Here is a 17,917-nt window from a genome sequence, read left to right as displayed (position 1 = left end):
CATCAGAGGCTGGTAGAACCTCTGGAGACATGGGGGTGTAAGGCACCATGCAGATACCAGGGAGATTTATCATCATCATCTTCATTACCCACCAGTATTTAGCTGTTTTTCTTTTTGGACGGGTATGTGGGACTTGGGGTCCAAATGCACCTTCCCTTTTCTAACTATATTCACACAAGTATGCTTGTCTCTGAGTAATTTTGGGAATGCCTTCTTAGTGCTGCCTGCCTTTGGCTTAAATGGGAGTGGGAAGATGCAGTTAATCGGGTGTTGCTTTTTTATGTAATTTTCCAAAGCAGCATGAATATGAAGCTGTCTTTCTCTGCCATCCCTTCCAGAACATTGGTAAAAAGATGACCTGCCAAGAGTTCATTGCTAACCTCCAGGGGATGAATGATGGCAAAGACTTCCCAAAAGGGCTGTTGAAGGTAAGGAATGATCTGCAGAACATGGGTTTCATTTTTAGTGAGAGGTGGTTCAAAACAGAATGCGCTGCCTGCATTTTCTGAATCTTAACGGTCAAACACAACAAGTGATGGGCACCTTTCTCCTCCCAGAACATATATTATATATACACGGTGTTTATTCTGTTGTTTTCCCTCTTGCCTTCACTTGATTGTGATTGAGACTCTGGGCAGCATGGAGAGGTGAGATTGAACTCCAGCAGGGCCAGCTCCAGAGCTGTGTGTCTTGTAAGCTCATACAGTCACGCTGTCCCGGAGTGCTGTCTGCTGATTAAAGCGGACAGAAGCAGCCAGTTGGTTCTGACTATTGAGTACCTAAGGGCTAATCTTGAGCTCTGTGTATCTGGAAGGCGTTTGTGTTTTTTCATCAAAGGTGCTTTGGGGTTTTCACATTGGAGCAGGAGATGCAATTTCAGATTAGAATGTGTTGTCTGGCACAGGCTGCTTTGCTTCAGGTTTTGTTCATTAAGTTTGTGCCAGGAGTTAAATGTGAAGAACAGGGAAAGAGGCTGAGCAGGACGAATCTTGTTTCATTGTCAATAGTAATGAGACTGTTTCATTTCTCTTTTGTCTGATTGCTGGCGTGAAACAGCAGTCTGTTTGAATGAAGAGAGGAGCACATACACTAGAGTTCATAATACTCTTTTTTGGTAATGGAAATATAAACGAGTGGTTGCTGCATCTGAGAGCTGACCCAAAGCCTACCAAAGTAAATCAAAAGAATTACCATCTCTTTCGTGGGTTTTGTGTCAGGCCTGTTGTGAGATGTGTATGTACCTGCATAGTTACAAGTGGCAGACTTTGTTTTCTAGTATTGGTAGGTTCTTCAGTTCCTCCAGCCTCTTCGGAGAGCTTCTTGTTGGGTTCTCCTGCCTTGGTTCTTACTAAGGAGTTGGGAATATAAGCTCAAGCCCCTTGTTTTTAGATTTAATGTCTTTATTTTTTAATACAGGGTATTAAATGGATAGAGAGTATTCATCTGTCAGCAGCAACACTTAATTTTTATTTTTTTTTTCCCAAGGAATCTCATTTCTCAGTCTCCCATAGAGAGTTGTGTTGAGATTAATTTGAAGGCTAATTACAGCCCTTATTGAATAAATAGGTCTCCAGACTCTGTTTAAATAACCTTCTGAGTGTACTGACGAGAGACTTCCACTGGTGCTCACCTGCTGTTTATTCTTCTGCTGACAGAATTACGCAGTTGGGGCTGTATCTTGGTGTTTAGTGCTGACCTGCTAATGCTAAGGCTGCCTGGCTTTTCACCAGCCCACCCAAAGCAAGGACGAGGGCTCAGGATTTTTTGGATGTAGCAGGATGGAAGAAACCCAGTGCCGGTGTCCTGCCTTGTTTGAGGCTTTCTGCCCTTTTCTGTGTGCTGCCCTGACATCTTGGGGACAGAGGTGGCATGCAGCCTTGGTCTCTCATCTGGCTTGTCTGAAGATTTGCCGATTATCTGCCCGTTGTTGTTTTGATTTATCAGTGGAGGGGAATGGAGCAACTGGCAGTAATTGTGCATTTCAGTAGCTACATCACTTTGTCTGCAGCAGCCACACTGCCACTATTTACGCAATTACAAAGACTTAGCAGAAATTAAATTTGCATTAGTCTCAATAGATTAAATTCAGAGCCCTGCTTCAGCACAGCTCCAAAGTGCATATGGCTTGCTGGTGCATTAGCACCGCCAGCTAAGGAGCATCAATCGGTGAGGCTGCAAGCCATCTCCCTGCGTCCTTCCGCATGAGCCAGGGAGAGGAAGGACCGTTTCCACAGGGTGGCAGTGTGTCCCTGTGGGAGTGAGGTCGCGGGCACCCACCGGTGAGGGGTGTAGAGCCGTGGGGAAGCAAGTGGGCTTTTCTGCCTCTCAAGTCTTTCTGTGTTCCCCTCGTGGCTCTGCTGCAGCCCCGTGTGAAGCTCTGCCAAGCCCCGGAGCACAGCTGAGTGGTGCTGGAGAGGAAAGAAGAGGGGGGGAGACCTTAGCAAGTGCTTATTTCCAGGTAGTGTTCACCCAGGTCTTGGGAAGCTCTCTGTAGCATTTACCATGGTCCCAGTTCACAGAGTCAGGGGTGCAAATACTGCCTGGGCTATCCAGGACGGTCCAGCTGACAGGCAGAATTCAAACGTCAGTCCCATCACCCTTAGTGCTACTGAGCGCAGAGTGTGGCCCTGAGTGTTTGTTTTGCCTGGATAGGAAGATAGCCCTTCAAGGGGCAGACATCGACATGTGAGGAGGGACACTTCTAGCTTCTGTGTGATCAGCCTCAGAAAATGTCTGACTGAGATCTGATTGCACCTTTGCAATCCCATGAGGGAGCCATCTCTTTGTTAATTTTTTTTCCCAACAATAGGGACAATTTGGTAAACACCAGAAGGCCTTCAGGGCATGATTCTCAGTGTGTCACTGACAGTGCTTTCAGAACAGAGATTTTACTGTGGCTAGAGATGGAAATGAGAAATGCTAATATGAACTTGCTCACCTTGTATCCTTCTCTCTGTTCATTAATACTGAAAAGAGTTTTGCTTTTGTACACCCATCTGCACAGAGATTCATCTCTTTTTCTTGTTACTCGTTGCTTTTGTCAGATCTGAGGTTGCTTTTAAAGTTGGGACCCATAAAGGCAAATACACCAAACTGTGATTAAAAGCATAGTTCTCCCCATGGGATCTGCTTGCAGTATTCCTATATTCAGTACTTTGCCAGGAAGGCAGATATATGTACCTTCCCTTTTATTCCATCTTAGCTCCGGTTCGACTGTCTGTCACACATCTCATTAATCTGCCATCGCCTGCTAGTAAAGACTAGACATGGAGACAGTAGCCTGATTTCCAGTTATGTACTGTCAGTGCATGCTGACCTGAGAGCAGTAGTTTGTACTTACTGCAGAGTTCTGTATACCTTCAAACTGGGGCAAATTCCTTGTAAATTAGAACCAGCATCCCAAGCTGTGTTTCTCTTCTCTGGTGTAAATCAGGAGCATCTATCTCTGTGGGTCTGGCTGGTGTAGAAGGTGAGTCAGGTCTGTTAAATCCAGGCAGTTTAAGGCTATTGAAAGCGAAAATCTTCAAAAGCAAGAAAACATTTTGAAACTCCCATCCTTTGACTCTGAGCTCTCACACTCCAAGCACACAAATAATTTTATATTGTATCAAGCTGTGATCAGGCAAGGCGATCCTGAATTTCAGCCTTGATCTTATACTTCCCTGTAGCAAAGGTCCCTTTGTCCTGGTGAGTTCAAGCCCTGGAAGGAGTGCTAAATACCAGGAGATATGACAGCCCATGTCCTAGTCAGTGCAGCGGTACTCTGCTATGGATGGGCTCAGTGCTCGCTCCTAAGGCTGATGGTGAATCACACATTTACCACCATTTACAGGTGGGGACAAGTGAGAGGTTTACTGAGACTGAGAGACAAAGGGACCCAGCTGCAGTGCTCATCTCCTTAGAGCAGATGTACCTGATATCCTGGATTAGCTGCCACAGACCCTTCTGCAGACAATGAGGGAAGCCGGAGGAGAGGTCCAGTACTACCATGACTGAGAGCAAGCAGAACATCAGAAAGAGTTAAAACAACTAAGTCCAACCTGTGGGTTGTTAGCCTAAGAGAATCACGACCAGACCATTGTTCATTTATTCCTGTAGAAAGGGAGGCCATGGCTAGGGTTCCCTTACTTGGAGGAGAAACAAAATCAGTCTCAGGCAATGTCAGGAACCTCATGACTACAGTGTAGGAGCAGTTTATCTGCAGGCTGGTTCCTTCCTCCTCTGCTCACACCAGCTTTAATCTGGTGCAGTGATACCATCTTCACTGATGATACTCTGGGTTTGCATTATGTGACCATAGCTTTCTTCAAAGCTGGGGTTCACAAGATTGTCTGCAATGAGAAGAGGAGGAGATTGGCTTGGGAAGAGCCTAATTTTGGCCATGCACACTTGCTTCATTTCCTACAGGTGGTGTGGTCCCCATGAATAAAGTGCTGGTATAGTGCTGGCCATGTGTCTTTCTCTTGTCACCTTGTGGCAAGGCATGTGCAACTCCGCTCCAGCAAGGTGGCAGTGATGAGACCTTTCTTATGCAAGGAGAGAAAATGCCTGCCCCAGCCCACAGAGAGCCTGCAAGGAGTCACCTCTGAAGAAATGGATCCCTGCTTTTGTTAGGCAGCATCCTGGGAAGTGTACTCTGTCGTTAGGCTGTATGCTGAGTACCACCTGCCTGTATTGTCCTGCATGAGTAAACGTCCTCTGCATCTGTGATGTCCAAGGTACTTCATTCATGGAGTCAAGGGCCACACTCTGGTGTGGGCTAACTCTGGTGGCTGTGCTGTCCCATGACGTGAACACTGGATGCAACAGGGTTGTACCTGGCTGTGTGTGTCGTCTGGTAAGAGGTGGTAGCTCTTTGCTGACCTGTGGTGCTGGCAGGGATCCTCTCTGTCATGCTGAGGGACCTGGGATGCTCTATAGAGTCTTTGCTAGAGCCATCCTGGCAGGGGCTGCTGATGGAGATAAGATACCAGTCCTGTGTAAAAGGTCTGCTTTTTCTCAAAGGCTGTTTTTTGGCTAGGCCTTATCTCCTGGAGACGTAGTGTAATGAAGTGACCAAATTAAGTGGGAGCTGCTGGACTCTTCTGAAGAACCAGTCCTCCTTAATTTCCTAAATGATGTGAATTCTTGATCAGGATTGCTGGGATATGCAATTTCCTCTAGAAGCTGCAAGGTAGGGTTTATCTTATTTTGCTGTCAGTTCCCTGCACTTTAATTAAGGATTTATTTTTATTTTTGGCCACTGTCTTTCTGGCCCCCCCCCCCCGCAAGCCCTCCAAAGCAAACACTCAATTTAAAGAGAATTACTGGCATCTTGCTTCATCCTTTCCAATCATTTCAGGTGTTTAGTGGAGAGAAGGGAGTGAGCATCAGGTGGTTAACTCCTTCCCTACCCCCCCCACCCCCCCCCCATTTACGCAGAGGAAATCACACTAATCAGACTGCTGTGTACACCCTAATTGCTGTCATCCTGCAGTCTATGCATTTCTTCCATTTCAAGGGCGAGGCTCTTCAGCAAGGAATTCCCACCTTCCTGCTACTGCTGAATGGAGCCGGGAGCCTGATGAATTTGGGGAGCTGGGAGCATGTGGCAGCATGCCAGAAGGGCCCCAGGAGGACAACGGTGACTGCTGGAGCACCCTGCAGCTGTGCGTAGAGGAGCGGGGTGGAGGGGTCTCTGCTCCACTAAAGAAGCCAGAGCTCTGCTCAGTTAGAGAGCTTGCCTCCTTGTTTCTCCTCCAAAATGAAGTTTTTCCTGTTAAAAATATTTCGGTTGGGATAATGTTTCTGGGCAGCCATTTTTTATCTGTTTGAAATGAAAGATTTGTTACTGAAGGCCCCTTTCAGCTGCTAGGAGACAACAGAGTCTAATCTGGCAGCATAAAAGTCAGGGAATGCAGGATAAAACCATTAATCCTTGTCTTAAACAGTTGTTTGCGCAAGCATACTTTCCTTTCGCTCTCTGAAGAGCAACAGAGCCATAGTGACTGAAGGGAACACCCGGCTTGTCTTCGCTCCCCTCCCTCCTCAGTGAGGACCTTCCTTCTGTGATAGCCTTTGTTTCCTTTGGCTTGTGATTTTTTTGGATGTTGTCATTTGTCCTGTGTAAGAGTAATAACCTGTTAAAGCATGCCTGTGCAGAAGTGTGAATTAAACCAGGTTATGATGGTGCATGCATTGCTTTGGGTCTCACGAATAATGGAGATCCTGACACCCCCCTGCCCCTTTGAAATGCAAATGTATTTTCTTTTTGCGCTCCAGGAACTTGCTTCAACGCATATAAAGAGAAAAATCTGAAATCTATGCACTTCTCTCAAGTCAAATAAGCCCAGGTATTGTGTCAAGGAAAGCAACATAAGATAACAGCCAAAGCCTAATGCTCTCTCCACCAACTCTCTGTCCCTGAGCAGGGAAAGCAGAACTTTTGAAAGGCTTAAACCATAAAATTTTTTAATGGTGATCCAAGAATAAGGATTCCTCTGCGTGGTCTAGGGATGGTACTAGGGATTGCTTATCTTGCTAGGAAGCAGGCATTTCAGGATGGGCCTGTTTCGGCTTTCATGATCTGCATTTCTTTGAATTGTTTTTGCTCCCCCAACCTTTCATCTCTGCTTTCCAATTGTTATTCAGAAGATCTCACCTAGCCCACCAGGCTTTTGTGTCAGCAAGGAGTGAAACCCAAGCAGAGTCAGCTAAGAATTTCCATTACTACTAGCTGCAATTACGTGGCTCAATACCAGGCTCCTGATGAATGTTTGGGGGGTTAATTTTCATCTGTGGAGGCAAGATCTCTGTAGCGTCTTGTCCAGGTTGATCAGGCAAGTGAATCATTTGATGTTTAGCTCCTCCAGCCTGTTAGATAGCCAAGGCTGTCAGTTGTCCCCTGATTTAACTGAAATGCTTAACAGCTCCCGAGGATGAATGTCACTGTTCAGAGCTTTCCATTTCTTGTGCTGTCACTGTGGAGGATACAGATGGGTAGTCTCCAGGAATCATGCACTCTGCCACTTTAAAGGAGAGATTTTGGGCTCTTTTTGAGCTGGGAAATCTCTAATACAATGTCACACATACATTTTTGTCCCTGTGACATATTACTCCCACCTACATGTAGGTAGAAAACAAATTCTGGAAAACATTCTTTGATCTTCCACCCACTGATCTGCTTGAAATTTAAGTTCTGTGCTGCAACTCAAAGGAAGGAGGAGTAGGAATATAATTTATACCATATTTAAAAAAAAACCCAAAACAACAAAAAAACCAAAACACAACAGAGAAGAGGAGAAAACATTACTTCCACCAGTTTTAATTATTGCTGTATAAATCTTTGGTATTCCTGTCTTCTGTTTGTCACAATACTTTTCAAATGACATTGGACTATTCTCTCTGACCCAGTTACACTGTTTTCTTTCAAGCAAGAGCGCTAGGTTGCTCCTTAAATTTTGATATTTTTTTTTTTTTTGTGTCCTCCTTTCTTGTGATATTAAATGGAACATTTTGTTTCCTTCTGAGGTCATGCTTCCTTGGGTGATGAAGTATTCGTAAGATCCTGGTACAAACAGGGGGTAAATCCAAGCCACCTATTTTTTGCCTTGCTGACAGATAGGTTCTGGCAGGAGTCATGAGGGTTAGGAAAGATTTCTTCTGCTTTTAGGGCAAGACAGCTGGACATCACTCCACAGGTACATGCATTTGTGGAGGAAAGGGATGTCAAAGGTTACGCATATTTTCGCCCCTGGAGCTGCTCCTTCCATGGTGCAATGCTTGCAAGGGCAGGCGGCACCCACATGAAACCCGTGTGGTTCTCAGAATGTCCTTGATTCCCTTTACCCCAACCCTTTCTCTCTCCCCTTCACCCCCCCGTTTTCCCCTTTTCCCACCCTTTCCCCCCCTTTTTTCCCTCCTTTTTCCCCCAATTTTTCCCCCTTCTCCCCCTTCCCCCCTTCAACCCATTCCCTTCCCTTCCCCCCATTTCACTACCCTTTTTTCACCCCTTTCCCCCACCCCCCTTTCTCCTTTTTCTCCCCCTTTCCCCACTTTTGCCCTTTCTTGTCCTCTTTTTTTCCTTTCCCTCCTTTTGCTTTTCCCCTTTTCCTTTTTGTTGTTATTGTGTTTGCTGTCTGAATCAGAGGGAAGCATTGAAGGGTGGTTATTTTTTTATGCACATCTCTGGGGGAGTGCTGGGTGGTGAGGGGTTTATTTTGGTGTTGACTTGAAGTGTGTTCACTGCAGGGACAGAGGCAAGAGTTGTTTGCATGTGATCTGAGAGAGTTGGTACGTTTTGCACCAGTGCTTGGTTCACCTCCCTGTGGGTTTCTGTCGCAGCTGTGCAGAATTTTAGGGTTTTGGTGCTTTTATGGATTTGTTCGAGGTGCTGCTGTTTTCTGTATCTACATTTGGCAGCTTTAACTTAAGGATCTTGGTGGTCCGTGTTAGTTGGTGCCTACTATATGGCTCACGTAATTTCTGCCAGCTCCATTGACAATAGATGATAGTTCCTAAAAGGAGGAATGCAAGAGGAGAAACTTTTTCCCCTGGAGACCATAGTGCTTTGCCAGGAAACGCAACAGCTAGTCTGTAACACAGAGCTGTTTTCAGATATGCTGCGAGGAAAATGAGGATGGGTAATGGCATCTTTTCACTTGCAATGCTCATCGGGCTAAAGGGGGCATGGTTTTTTTGCATCCCTGTTATTATCAAAGAGCTTGTTTTCGTTAAATCTGTGGTCTCCCACCATTCTCAGCAAGGCACTTAGGAGTGGTTTCTTTTGTCTCGGGATGCAGCATGGATCCCAGAGAAGTACAGTGATACCAGGGTTGATTTAGTCTTCCACCAGCCAGCATGGTTCTGTCACTCTGCTCGCTTTTAGAGGCTTACTGATGTAAAAAGTCAGTAGTAATGACTTGTGTCTGTGACCACAAGCCAGCTGGACGTGCTTTTAGCCTGCTTCTCATGTAAAGTAAAACACACAGACTTCACTTGCCCTCATGGGATCATAGGAAGCAATACTTTTGTTTTCCTGGTGCTATGAGTTGATGTGCTTTGCTTTATGGTTGAAGTGGCCTAAGAACACATGCCTATGCAACTACAATAGCCTAGTTGACAGGGGATAGCTTTCTGGGCTGTAGTAATTTGACCGCTTCCCATTGTAAGGATTACTTTCCATATTGTAAGAGAAATCAGAGTCATCCCCAGGGATTCCTTCAGAGCCTACAGCACAGATGTATGTACTACAATATAAACCATGAGAAGATGAAAGATTCTTTCTCAAGGACATCAACAGATGTTTTTTTGCTGGTAAATTCAGATTGGGATAAAACGCAGCATCTCTGTAAATGTTTGGTAATAATGTACTCTAGTTGGTGGAGAGTAGGAGTCTCTCATGGGGAAAACTAGGTGGATAATTTTGGTTGATAATTTTGAAATTTTCTGTCAATATCTGTCATTCTCCCACCATAACTGCTGTTGCCCTGTTAGGGTTCCTGTTCACCTGATGGCTTACGCGTGAAGAAATGAAGTGGTTGCTCTAGTATTTCTGCTCTTTACAGGGATGGCAGTTGGAGACATTTAGATTTAATCTTGATTGTCAGCTCCTCCTGGTCAGCAGACCACAGAAGTCATTATCTTAATATCACAAGAATGTCAGTTCAATAGTGTTACTGTTGATCAGTTGTTGAGCTCTAGTTCTGTAGCCATCGTGTATGAGTAGCTTATCCAGCACAATTAACTTTCCCCTCCCTGTCTGTTTTGGGGAGAAGAAGAAAAGGATGAAGGAAGAAGGAAAGCAATCTTTTGGAAGATTTAATGTTGTTTGTTTAACAAACAATATGTAATAGCAGCATTAAAGAGTGCCGCTTTTCAGTGCTACACAAATATGTTACTGGCTCTTGAGAGTATATTTTAGGTAAATCACATGTGTGTGTTTATGTATTTTGTTGGCTTTTGTTGTTGGTATTTTTGTCACTGGGATCAGGCCTAACTGATGCTATTGGATTCTTGCGGCTTTGTGTGAGGACACTGGAGTTCTTCAAACACGATAATGTGGTTCTTGGGTTTGGTCCCTAAAAGCCAGTATTGAATTTCACTTTGAATTCCACAGCTTTTCTTATTGTGTTGTTAATTTGCTGAATGACATTAGGAGGACCAAGCAAGGACTGAGTACGTTTGGCCTCCCAGGGAAGCTTGACCAGTGGGGGGAAGAGACGGGAGGGAGCTTATTGCACAGTAAGTGGGAATGGCTGCCTGTTTCCTCCATGGGTGATGTAGTCTGCCATAATGCCTATGACAGGTGAAAAGCATTTGGGTGGCTTTAAAAGGGTGAGATGGGAGCAATAGTAGAGACTCTAGTTTTCCCCTCCTGCATCTGTTTTGGCCTGAAGTTTCATATTCTCCTGCTGGTTTATGGTTTGCTCCATAGAGGTGCTGGTAGCGAAGGTCTGTAAATAGGGTCACCATCCTTTTGGTCATCCCAGTGGTGTCACTGGGCTGTTCAGACTAAATACTGAATGAGTATCTGCATTCTGCCCCTTTCCCACCATCTCTTTGCTGGCCCTTGATCAAGGGGAAGATCATGGCTTCCTGACACACATGGAGGGTCCCCTGGGTGTGGACAGCTTTGATTTTTCTGGTATTGTACAGCCATTTCAGCCCTTCTTTAAAAAAATACCTTCTATCCCTCTATTTATGTTAACAACCCACTTCTCCCTCAGAAATCCCTGTTGCTCAGTTACAGACAGAAATCAATCCTGTGTGCATGCTAATTTCTAAAATGGTGGGAGTTCTCTAATGTTGAGGAGTGGTCTTTCCCTAGAAGACGATGGTCACTGTGTACACAGGGCTACTGGCTCAGTCAGGAGTACAAGATTGTATTGTCACTTGCAGATGAAAATCATGGGCAACTGATGAAATCTGAGCTGAACCCCTGAGCTGGAGACATTTAAGGCTTCAAAAGCATGATCTCAGGAGGCTCTCTCTTTTGGAGAGCATGAGCTGAGAAGTGTTTTACATACTCCGCTGGAAAAATAAAGTAAAATTGAACAAGAGGCAGCCTGTCACCCTTGGCTTTTTGGACTGCTGCTTGGTTCCAGCTGAACCAGACCTGTTCCCTCATGAATTAAGGCTCCTGTCCTGCCTGAGGATCTGCTAACATCAGCTCAGAGGATGCTAGGTGGAGAACTGCTGCACTTGGGCAGCAGCGGTTGTGTGGTGCTGTGGGCAACAGAAGAGAAATGTTGCTGTGATTCAGTCTAGCTTGTGTTTAATAATGAAATTGCTCTGTGTAGTTCACATTGGCCTAGGTCTGAGTGTGATATTTAGGGAATATAATTATTTCAGATGTGTTCAGGGTGGTTGGGGAGGTGGCCTTATAAATCCAAGAGCAAGTATAATCTAGGCAGGGGGCTGCTAGGATAGGGAGTGATTTGTGGCCATTTATGTAGCACCTGTTGGGACCTGCTGCTTAGCTCATCTGGAGCTGTTTGATTGCGGTGAAAATTTCCTCTAAGAAGAGATTTTCTTTGAAAAGCTTTTCCGCTAGCAGTGGATAATTTCAGGTGGGTTAAGTAACATAAAACCTTTTCTGGGAAGTGGCATAAGTAACTTAGAGCATGCAGTTGCTTGTTGCCAGAGAAAAAGCGTCCTCTGTTCCTTCATGTGCCCCCTAGTAATGACAGGTTTGTGTAAAAAGGCTAGAGCACACCTGGGATTTTATCGTAAAGTGTGAGGTAGGGGTGGGCTTGCTAGACCTGACTGTTGTGGAAATGAAAATGCATTTTGCTTGTTTGCCGAGTGGGAACAAGTCTGTACCTCAAGGCAGGGCAGAGGCAGGATCTGTGGGGAATCAAAAGTTTCTGACCCCAGGGACGGTTTTTAAATTGATATTTAGGTTCCTTGTTCCCTGTTCACTGACTGTTGTCCTTCAGCACGGTCCGCAACTGCTGCAATCTGTGGGAAGGATTTGCACCTGTAACATCCTTGGGGGTAACGTGAGCGCAGGGTGACTGCTGACCGAAGGGCTGCTGCATACTGGGGAGGAAGGCGTGTCTTTTACGAGCGAAAACGCTCCTAGGACCATAACGTGGCTGTCCGGCCGTTTGCCCACTAAAGACGTAAATCCCTGATTGCGAGAGGCTGGGAAGGTGTAGCCAGGGGAAAAGCCCACTCAATTGATCTGCTTCGTATCTGCTCCTGGGTGCTGTCGTGCAGGTTGACGTAGGGTGAGCAAACTCTTGCTCTGCCTTAACGTGGCTCGGCTGACGCTGAACTCGGGTCTGAATGGGGGCTGGAGGCCCTTCACCCAGCTTTCAGCTGCCCAACGCGTTTCAGCTTGGGACGTTCGCATCAGCGGGCCAGGGCAGCGACCCCTCGTCCCTGGCCGCATGTGCCAACTTGCAGCTGCCTGTGTGTGGTGGTGGGAGGGAGTGGGACGAGGCGCTCTGGTGTCCTCCCAGACCACAACCCAGCTGCTGCCGGCCTTGTCCTGCCTGGTGGGCTGGCAGCACAGGGCAGTCGTTGGAGCTGGTGTTGGCGCGCCACGAGGTGCCCGTGCTGCGCAGCCTTCCAGCGACTCGCGCTCCCTCCGCACACAAGCTCTTTGCCCCTTGTGAGTTTGGGATGATGTCCCCGTTGTCCTCTTCTGCCTGGGTGCTTGCACGAGCTGCTCCACCTGCCCCGGCGGGTGCCGGCAGCTGCCACAGCCCTCGGCCGAGCAGAGATCTCCCTCTCCCATCGGAGCAGGTTGCCATGGCAATGCACGAGTCTGCTGCGCTCTAGGTCTCCGGAGTCAGAAATGATGGTGCTTTTGCAACATTGAGGTAAACATCTCTCTTTTTCCCTTATATAGTGCACCCACCCCTGGTAAGAGCGCCAGCTGCCATTGGTGCCGGCCTACCCTTGCCCACCCTGCGTGGGGGAGAGCGGCTCCGGCCACTGGCAGTGTGCTTGGCCGGCGGGGCCGGCCTCTGGTGGGTTGGAGCCGTGCCTCCGGTGTGCGTGGGCCCATGGCAGTTCCTGCAGGGGAGGAACAGGGTGCCGCTCGCTGGGGAGCAGCATCGCTCGTGGGGTCAGCTGCTGGAGCCTGCGGTTTGCTCGCGGTGGGGGGTACAGCTGCAGCTCTCCTGGATGCCGAGGGGGCTGATGGGTCCCCAGCTGCTTGCTCACAGCGCTGCCATGGGTTTGCAGTGGTCCCCTTGGGAAAGTCATCTCTTTTCCCCTCTTAGAGCATGAAAGTGGTCTTGCTCTCCCTTGCCCTCTGGGAAGGCCCCCCAAGGACTCTGGCTAACAAGTGCAAGTGCTTAAGAGTTGTGGAAATTCGCTGGGGCATCTCGCTGGGGCTTGCCAGAACTTTGTTATGGTGCAGTGGACTTTCACTTGTTTCTCCAGTGCTTTGTGAATCCATTGGTATTTCTCACATCCAGAAGCCTGTAGCTGGCAAGCGACTGAAGACTTTTTACGGTGTCCTTTGTTACTGCAGGCAGTAATGAGCTTGGCAGGCTGTTGCAGGCGGGGAAGCGTGTCTGTGTGAACTGAAGATGAATCTCTTGCTTGATCTGCTGGCATTTGTTCCAGCATCTTTCTCTCCACCTCTCTCCCTCTCGCTGTTAGTGTGTGTACGAAGGGGGAGTCGATGCTGGAGAGGGGAGTGGAGCAGGGGAGGAGTTTCTATCAGCCTCTTCTTTTTCTTTCTTACCACCCCCCCCTCCACTCACCGCCCCCCCTCCCTGTCCAGTGACGTGAGCAATGCCTGGAACAATCAGGCTGGCTCCAAACAGTTTGCCTGAAGATGCTGGAGAAAACAGCCTAGTGTGCTTTAAGCAAACACTGATTGCTTGAGCCTGGGCTCTCCAGACGTAACCTTCTCCAATTCCTCTGCCAGGGATTGGGAAGTGCCATTAGCTTTCTTCTTCCCCATCTCAAACACTCACTTTTGGAAATGATTGGAGTTAACAGTGTTCAGAGCACCAGCAAAGTCCGGGTGAGAGCCACAGGTTCAGTGAAATACTCCCGAGAAGAATCTCTCTGGCGGCAGTCCCATCGGTCAAAATCTATGAAAATCTCCAACTCCTCTGAGTTTTCTACTAAAGAAAGCAAGGTAAATAACTAAATATTCATAGTGTTTCTCTTGGCTAGAAGTGGAGGTCGTGGTGTTGAAAAGGTTACGCTTTGCAGAAATTAAGGGCTCTGGATGATCTGCAGTGATGGCAGAATTGCTGTCAGTTCAGAAAAAAAATCTCTAGGTTTGAGGAGAAACTTGAAGGTGAAAAAGGTCTGGTGTGTGATAGTGATCGGGTCTTAGAGGAATGCCCTGTCACTGAGCTTGGTGCAATAGTAAACAGTGAAAACTTGCTAGTCAGAATGCTAATCGGAGCTCTGCTCTCAGCAAAGATGCCGGAGTTGGCAAGTGATGTCCTTGTGATTATCTGTTTAATGGGAATGGTTTTCTGTAGAAAAATAGTTTTTGCTCCTTCTCTGCAGCTCAGTGGTTTGGTAGGTGTGGCTGCTACGTAAAAAATATCATCTCACTTGCATGCATGATTAACTACTGCCGTCAAGTATTTATTAGGAAGGCATCACTTTTGTGTTTATAGGAATACATCAGTGTATTGTAGCGGTAGCACAGGCTTTGCCCAGCTGCTACAGTGGCTGTGTGCAGCATCTCCTTGCTCAGCCCAGCCCAGTTGTTCGGTTCCTAGGCAAACAACCCCCACTCCATGCAGTATCTCTTCTTTCCTCATTCCTTGCACCCACTCAATAACTGAGAGGCACCTGGGAACTGCTGGCAAGAGCTTTAATAGCCGTCTCCCTCCCAAAGGTGCTTCGTGTCTCTGAGGGTTGGATGAACTTTATGCAGTGACTGAATATGCTTCTAATTTCATTCCTGCTGCACATTGATTCTGCCTTGGGATTAGAAGATATAACCATTTGCAAAAGTGTGTTGAATGAGGGGGAAATATTTTAGAGCATCAGCCAAAGGCATTTAACCATGTCTTGTGTCCATGTGCATACTAACAAGCAGGCACATGCATGGATCTTCCTGTATTGTCCTTTCCCTAAATCTCTTATCTCTCCTGAGAGAAACCTCCTCTGCTATGGTGAAAAGATCCCAGTGCTGCACAGTAGTACCTAGCAGATCACTCTCTGCCAGCTTACAGATTGTATGGTATTTCGGAGCCTCAGCTGCAGAGGTTTCATCACAGAGTAATGCAAATAGAAATAAATGAAGTATTTTATTCAGTCCGATTTCAGAAGCATCCATTTTGAGGGCCTTATTGACCATAACTAAGAAATAGTGTACTGCTAAGGTTGTGGCAGAGAAATAGCATGACCGTTGTTCTCGGGCTGTTGCTGATGCGGTGTCTGCTACTCCAGCAAACACCAAAGTAAAGGCTGCATCTTGCAGGTGCTCTGGGACCCTGCTCTTGTGATCACTTTCACCCTAGGTGTGGGAATAGTTGCGTGGTATTCAGTGGGAGGATTTATGTATGAAAAGTCTCTGCATATGGGGAAACTCAGGTCTTGTGACATTGGGTGAATCACTTCATCTCTGTACCTCTGTTCCCTCTCCCAGGCTTTCTGTCCATTGTGTGTGTATGCATGGTGTAATGTCCTCAGGGCAGGGACTTGCTCCCAGGGATGGTGTCTGACACAGTTAGTTAGCTACTGCAGTAAAGAATGCTCTGTGTTCATCCCTCTGTGGGATTCACATTTCTGCCTCCTGAGTGCTGTAGGTTGTTGTGTTAGATATACCCACTTCTTCTCCTGCCTGGCTTAGTAAGTTGGGAACCATACTGCAGCTTTGTTTTTGTTCGTAGTGTTGTTTACTGTCTTCATACAAAGGTATTTGTATCTGTGGAGCATCTGAGACACGTAAAAGCTGTGTTACAGAGGTCTGAGAAGATCCCTGTGTGCCCATCAGTGATGCCTGCCCACTTGACGAGGCGACAAGCAGCTCTGCCACTGATTAGTCCTGTGATTTTGGCCAGCCCTATTCTTTCTGTATGTCTGTTCCCCCTTCTCTTCTTTGTCTGCCCATCTATTTTGCTCAGAGGTCACTGATTTAGAGAACTGATTTATATTTGAGCTTTAGCTCTTCTGTACTATTGCGTTGGTGGAAGAGACCTGGAAGTTGTTGTCAATGTGTAGTGTGGCAAAGGAGGTCTTTTTATCGGTGTGACCCTCTGTATGTGTGTATATCAACTCTCACGAAATGTCTTCATTTCTAGGCTGGGCTTTCTGGACAGTGGTGCCATGAAGATCCCCTCAAGTCTTGATTTGTAGACTTGTTCTATTCCATATTTCTGTGGCTGTGTTTCCCCCTTTGTGTCTGGACTGCCTTGTATTTTATCTGCTCCCCATACAAAGTAATTACAATGTTCAAGACCTGTTTCTGTGACTGCTTCAGCTGACTTTGGGCAGAAGACAGATTTAACCCGTTTGTGCCTGAGAAACATACTCCTCTGATACTTGGCACTTAAGTGACTCAGCCTATTTTGCTGAGCTAGAGAGTATTATATATCCTCATGCTCTAGCCAGTATGAGCAAAGCACCAACATGGTGCCTGCATATGAGATCTGCTGGCGTCAAAGAAGCTAGGTAGCCCAAGGACATATCATCTCATTGAAAAACATCAGGTAGTGCTTCTGTGCACACGTGTATACGCACCTGCACCTGTACCTATACAGGCTCCACTAGGTGATGCATGTCGTGTGTGTATTATAGGCAGGTGTCACAGCCTCAGGCCAGCAGGAGAACCTGCGAAAGGGATACTGTGAACTGGTGTACCATTGTTCTCTGGAGAGTGGGCTCAAACCCAGGCTGCATGCAAGGTGAGTCAGAGGGCCTTAAGATCGTCTGTGACCCAGCGTGATCAGCAGTCTCTCCTCCTGACAGACTCTTTTCCCACAGCCATGGACTGAATTGCAGAGTGCCAGTGCCTGTCCTGCCTGCAAATGCCCAGGGCCAGTAAAACAGTTTCTGAAATAGGCTGTGTAGGTGCTCCACTATCAAGAAACACTTCTCTAGCCTTTTCTCTGTTCACCCATAATAATTCAGTATGCTGCCTTTACCAGTAACACTGATGAAACACTCCAGCAAGTACAGAACAAATCTTTTCTAGCACCCCCCATGTATCAATTTTACAGAGGACGTGATTCTTGTGTGGCATTAATTTCTTGGCTCTCAGGAGCACCAGCTAACCATATTCTCTGTTTTATGATGATATATCCGGCACAATCTTTCCTTCCTTTTTTCTTTCTCTCCCTCCCCCCCTTCTCCATACAAACCAGATTTTTAACAGAGGAGTTTCTCTTAGCAATGTTCTCCTCCAGTTGGTGACGCACTTGAAATTCCCTGGGTGAAATGATCTCCTTTCCTTCCCTATAAAACATTCCTATCAACCCTATCTCCACCCACACCTAAACAACATTCATCGGTTCCATATGCTGCTGAACAGCTCTGTGCTGTTTTATGAATAATGTATGCCGGCTTGTTAGAAGAATGTTTGTTGTACAAACCAGTGGAATTTGAAATTGAGAGCGATATCAGCAGACGTGCCATGCTGTGCACTAACCAACAGGCTTGGGGTAATACTCTGGCATCCTTGCTGCATCCTTGTTGGAAGGGGGAAAATGCGTGAGACATAGGGGGCATGTGGTCTTTGACCCTGGCAAGTAGCTACAGGCACTCGGTGATGAGAGCCCTTATCCTTGTGTCACCAAGTGTTACAGATCTGTGCATGAGGACAGGAGAAAATGTCAAGATCTGGATTTAGGGGTAGAGTGACAAATACAAGATGGTGAAATGGTGTAGATCTGTATGCAAGCAACAGTTTTGGGGGAAGGTCAACCTTCAGGTAATCATCTAAACAGCAAACTGGGAGTGGTATATAGCAATGTGTCACACCCCATCCAAACCTGGCAGAAGG

General features: G+C 46.7%; 1 protein-coding gene across 2 annotated transcripts in view; it reads left to right on the top strand.

Moving 5' to 3' along the window:
* The window catches only part of PSD3 (pleckstrin and Sec7 domain containing 3), a 120,588-nt gene that overhangs the window by 52,060 nt on the left and 50,611 nt on the right, over positions 1–17,917 (top strand). For both annotated transcript variants that reach the window (XM_049795262.1, XM_049795264.1), the window contains one exon: positions 339–428. In XM_049795262.1, the coding sequence (XP_049651219.1) occupies positions 339–428 (90 nt within the window). The remainder of the gene's footprint in view (positions 1–338; positions 429–17,917) is intronic.

The sequence above is a fragment of the Accipiter gentilis genome, chromosome Z, assembly GCF_929443795.1.
Source record: "Accipiter gentilis chromosome Z, bAccGen1.1, whole genome shotgun sequence".
Lineage (NCBI taxonomy): Eukaryota > Metazoa > Chordata > Aves > Accipitriformes > Accipitridae > Astur > Astur gentilis.
Note: the sequence above shows the minus strand (reverse complement) of the source record. Positions and strands in the feature narration are given on the sequence as shown.